We start from the raw sequence: 5401 nt of genomic DNA, 5'->3' as shown, positions 1-5401 counted from the left end.
CTGAGGCAGTATCACTACGGAAGTAGATTGCCCCATCTTCCTTCTGAGGAGTGGCTGGTGGGTTTGAACCGCCAGCCTTCTGGTTAGAAGTCAAGTGCCTTAGGCACTATGCTACCAGAGCTCCCTGGAAGAGGACATAGGGTGATTAAATGCATTGCCATTGTTAGGCAAAGCTTCTTGTATCAGAGATTCTATTGTAGAGACTTGAAAGGAAGGAGCATTTTAAGACACTTAGGTAACCTGTGTAGCAATTCCTAGATTTTAGTTATTCCTAACAGAATGCTTCTTTGCTGCTAATTTCTTTTGTCAAAAATGAAAACCTTCTTACCCATCCTTCATGTAAAAATCTGCTATGTATTTAAAATAGTTAAGTTCAGATTTTTTTCCCCTCAGAGAAAGGATTTCCATTCACTTAACAATTCTTTAACAAAAAGGACTTGTTTTGTGAATTCACATAATTCTTATTTCTTTCTTAGGCTCTCTGTAAGTTTAACTCTTCTTTCAAGTCATAGAGCTCCAAATTAAACTCATGTCTAAAAGTGCTTTCGGTTCATCTGCCATGTGAAGTGCCCTCATGCACATGTTAGGCCTTGGCCCAGAAAGCATGTGATATACATCATTAGTTCTTAGAAGGAAGTTTATTTAGTTGATTTATGTCAGGAATAATGGAACCTAACTTAAGTTCTTAATATAAACTTTTTTATTCCTAGAGTCTATTTTTTAGTGACAGGGAAGAAGGAAGCAGACACCCTCAGTGCTTTTTTCTTCCATGATAGCCACTATGACAGAATGTTCCTTTAAATAGAGCTCTGTGTTGCAGGAGCTTACCCCTACACTGTGCCATTTGATGGCCACAACATCCCTATGAGGTGAGCAGGACAGGTGCTGTTACCCAAGTCTTCTGGCTCCTAGAAGACTTAATTTTCCTCCAAACTCAGTCAGATCTTGTGTTCCCTCTCTGGAACTATCCTGAAAAGAAATTCATAGTTAATGTAACAAACACCAAATTGTGGGTGCTTTACCTAGGTAGGTATGTATATACCACACTTGAACCCTACTGTGATGCCTCGGCTGCCTGTTCTTGCTGCTCCAGGGAGAGGTGAGCAGCACTGTGCTTGTCTCAGGAGGGGGCCTTAGTGCTCACGCTTCTCAGTCCTGAGGAGCCCAGGGCAGCCACAGTTCAGTGACACTTGCTCCCACCCCCCGCCCCCAGCCTTTCTTAGCTCCCACAACATCCGTGGCTTTTATCAGGACATAGGAGCACTGCTCAGGTAAAGGAGAGCCATACTTCAGGGCTGTCTCCTGCCTGAGTCTATTACCACTTTCTTCATCCCAGTTCATTACCTGAGAAGTAAACAAATGGCAGAATTACTAAAGAGAATCTCCTTTTCTCAATACTGGAGTGGCTGTGCAGTATGGATCAGGAAAGTGGAAAAGCAAATGGCCTATATAATGGACAAGTGGAACCATGTCTGTGGTTGTTTGGTTTGTTTGTCGATGTGGCTGGGCAGCTAGATGTAGTATTTCCCATGATGAAATTGGTAATCAACTGCATGGTGGAATCTACTGTGAGCAGTGAGTAGCTGCCTTAGGGATGTGGTCTGCTTCCTGTATATAAGAAGCAGCCTTGGAATAGTCTCTAGCCTATGGCATGCTTGGACCCTGCATGTAGCCATGTCATTGTTCAGCAGCCTGCCATGCTCTGCCGACCTTGGGACTTACGATGGACTTAAATTAATGGCCTGTTGTGTGGTTTGGTAACATCGGGACTGTGCCTTTTTATTTGTCAACCTTGAGCTTTGTTAGCCTCAGCAGCCAGCAGCTGTCTGAGTGAAGAAAAGCCTCTAGCTTCAGTGAGCCACGAGCAAGAGGCAGAGCTGAAGCCCAAGGTCGAGGGGCTTTCACACAGCCCCTAGAGCCTGGCACTTTGAACTTGGACTTAAAGCCTCCCAAACTGTAAGAGAATAAACTCCTGTTTGTTAAGGCCATCCCATTTGTGGTATATTCCTGTCAGAGTGGCACTAGGTAACCAGAACAATGTCACAGGCCCAGGGGCAGGTGAGAGCAAGCTATAAAAACCATCCTACATACTGATAAAAATGCAGGAGGTAGACCTTTATTAAAGAAGCTTATTTGGTTGAAGATGTGCGCTACAGAGAAAGGACTAACAGATCTTTTCTTTCCTGCCTTAGTGTACACTTGACGCTGAAGTGGCCCTGAGAGTGGGTGGAGAGTTCTTCTTTGACCCTCAGCCTGCAGATGCCTCTAGAAACCTCGTGTTGATTGCAGGAGGAGTAGGAATTAACCCCTTGCTTTCCATCCTGCGGCATGCAGCAGATCTCCACAGAGAGCGGGCAAACAAAGGAAGTGGGTATGAGATAGGGACAATACAACTATTCTACAGTGCAAAAAACACCAGTGAACTCCTGTTTAAGGTAAGGGGGAGGGTAGAAACATAAGTTTTGTAGCTTACTATAAGCAAACTTATATAATGGTATTAATGATCTACAAAAGTTTCTCATATCTCAGTTCTGTTTTCTTTTAATCAAGTGTTGTTTCTCTTAACAATGCTTAATTGTGTTCAAATGAGAATTAACTATGACATCTTACATGGGACCATTAAAACAGCTAATGGTGAGGCAGCTTCCAGTTAAGGGACAGGATGGGGTACATTTGATGGGCTTGAATCTGAAGGCGAATGAACAGAAAACTCACCATGGCCCTGAGATCCAAAGAGTTGAGACTGACCCATGGGCTCCTCTGTCACAGGAGTGGATAAAATGCAGATAGTTTGGGTGCAACTAGGTAAATGAAACCCCCATCAGTTGCTTCTGCTGAAACTAAGTACATTTGATGGAGAAGGCGTTCATTCTGGATGGCTTTGCAGCTGCAAGAACAAAAGAACAGAAACAGTTAAAAGACACAACTGTGGTCAGTGAAACTGCTGCTTAATTGCCAATGCTGGGGGAAAAAGAAAAAGGAAAAACTCCCGGAGAGTTAGTAATACGCTTGTTAGCATATTCGGATTTCAATTAAAGCCAAATAGCCCTCTGTGCTCTGAATGCTCTGGCCTGCGAGGCTGCAGACATTCTATCTCTAAGTAGAGAACAGCAGTGGCAGACACGTGCTGAGTGGGAGTCCGGGTTCGGCGTCAGTGGTTGTGCACATCTGTTTTGATTTTTTAAAATTGTAGTGTGACCAAATATGTTTGACATTCCAGAAAAATATTCTCGATTTAGTAAATGAATTTCCTGAAAAGATTGCATGCAGTTTGCATGTTACGAGGCAGACTACACAAATCAGTGCAGAACTCAAGCCATACATCATGGGTGAGTCCCCTAAAGATATTGTGTCTGTCTCCATGCAGTTATTTGCTAGACATGCCAGTTGGCTGAGTTTAGATGCTTTATTGTTGAGAGTTGAAGGCCAGGAATGTCACTACCTGGGGAACTGAGAGATCATTCATCCTGAAAAAATAAAGAGAGGTTTAGTGGGCTTGACTTATTACATACAGGTTTTCTACTGCCCATGTTAAAATTTTATTTTTCTCATTTTTTAGGAGGCCTCTATGTCATCACTATAGTATGCATACCAAACCAGAGAGCCAAACCCACTACCATTGAGTGAATTCCAACTCAGAGTGACCCGATAGGACAGAGTAGAACTACCCCATAGGGTTTCCAAGGCTGTAAATCTTTATGGAAACCGACTGTGTCATCTTTCTCCCAGGAGCAGCTCATGGGTTGGGACTGCTGATCTTCTGGTTAGCAGCCCAGTGCTTTAACCACAGTGCCACCAGAGCTCCTAGTGTATAAATATACACTGAGAATGTATATTCTAGCCATAGCTGAATTGATTCCATTTGCCATTAATGATCATTTAAATTGCTTGTGGTTTCTCCTGCTTTGAACGATTTTACAAAAGTCTCCACCAACAAGCAGTAAGCTAGCTGGCTCTCTCAAGAGTGCATTATATTAAGCTTCCCACTTTCTTGCCATAGGTTCAGGAAACCTGGGAATGAACTCTCTGCCTGGGTCTTGGTTCCATGCTGACACCAGTGCCAACAGGAGCCATCCTGTGAATGACTCAAGACTAGACTCACTATGCTTGAGTTTACTTAAATAGACACTGTTGCTGAGTTGTGGTTAGCCTCCTTTACGTGTGAATACAAACATGCCTGGTCTAATTTTGTGTTTATTCTATTTTTTGGTAGAAGGAAGAATAATGGAGAAGGAGATAAGAGATCATATTTCAGAAGAGACTTTGTTCTATATATGTGGCCCACCTCCAATGACAGACTTTTTCTCCAAACAACTAGAAAAGAGCCATGTTCCCAAAGAACACATTTGCTTTGAGAAGTGGTGGTAGGGAATAGGAAAAGAGAAAGATGTGAGATCCACACAGGACAGTGACAGATACTATATTGAATTTTTGGGGGCAAGAAAAATTTATTTCTACTTAAATTGTCTTATTTTTTAAGGCTGTGAACCAAGTGACTGGATAGAAAATAAAAAGCTAGCTGACAGACTTAAAATGAGCAACTTTTTGTAAAGACTGCATTGATTAAACTTTTTTTTTACTATATTGATTTTCTTAATAACTTTATCTCATGACACACCATGAATTGGTCAGTATGGATTTTTCTTTTATCCTGAGGGAAAAAATCATATACTTACATTTAATCGTGTTAAAATGTGGTTTGTATGTGAAATATAGTCTATCTTCATATTATTTGATGGCAACTCATATCTTTTGTTCAATAAACATTTTAAACACATTCTTAGTAGTTTTACTTTGAAAATTCTTTGTATTTAATGTCTTAGCTTACCTTAGTATGCTTGCAGGCTGGCTTCTTTGGACAATCAAAAGTTGTGTTTGGAAATGGAAAATTGTTAGGAAAGCTGGTGTAGGGAATTGAATATACACCAAATTTGCTTTCTTATTAATGAATATCTTCAGTATGTGTGCCGACTAATTGTTAGTTCCTTCTCAAATGAAACCCTTTTTGTGTCTTGGCTGCCTGCCTTAATGCTGTAGGAGATGGCTTCTTGTTTGGTACAAAGGTGTTGGTGACTGTTGTGTTCAACAATCTGCCACCAGTGGCTGGGCTGGTTGGCTCTGGAAATGTGCTTACGATTGATTGGGGGTATAGAGCTGTTTCCAAATCCTGCTTCTCTGCTGCCTTTATTTTATTTGCTGGGTTGTTCCTGGCACCAACAGCAGCTTAACATATGTTTGTTGAATGACTGAAAGAAGGCAACCAACGTCTACCTCCTTACTGAGTCTGGAGTTGGGGCAGGCAGTCTCTGGGTAGAGAATGGTGGAGCCTCACACCAATGCTGCTTCAATAAAACTGGTGGACTATAGTTCTTGTCTGTGTTTAGACCTTCAAAAATGCAAA

The 5401-nt window shown here is 41.8% G+C and overlaps 1 protein-coding gene across 1 annotated transcript in view; it reads left to right on the top strand.

Moving 5' to 3' along the window:
• The window catches only part of OXNAD1 (oxidoreductase NAD binding domain containing 1), a 69103-nt gene extending 64735 nt beyond the window's left edge, over positions 1-4368 (top strand). Inside the window, exons 6-8 of the mRNA XM_007936624.2 lie at positions 2193-2435; positions 3221-3329; positions 4214-4368. Coding sequence (XP_007934815.1) covers positions 2193-2435; positions 3221-3329; positions 4214-4368 — 507 coding nt within the window. The remainder of the gene's footprint in view (positions 1-2192; positions 2436-3220; positions 3330-4213) is intronic.
• The last annotated feature ends 1033 nt before the right edge of the window (positions 4369-5401 follow it).

Source organism: Orycteropus afer, unplaced genomic scaffold (assembly GCF_000298275.1).
Source record: "Orycteropus afer afer isolate SDZICR_OR568_19922 unplaced genomic scaffold, OryAfe1.0 scaffold00003, whole genome shotgun sequence".
In the NCBI taxonomy this organism is placed as follows: domain Eukaryota; kingdom Metazoa; phylum Chordata; class Mammalia; order Tubulidentata; family Orycteropodidae; genus Orycteropus; species Orycteropus afer.
The sequence above is the reverse complement of the archived record's forward strand: the minus strand, read 5'-3'. Positions and strand labels throughout refer to the sequence as shown.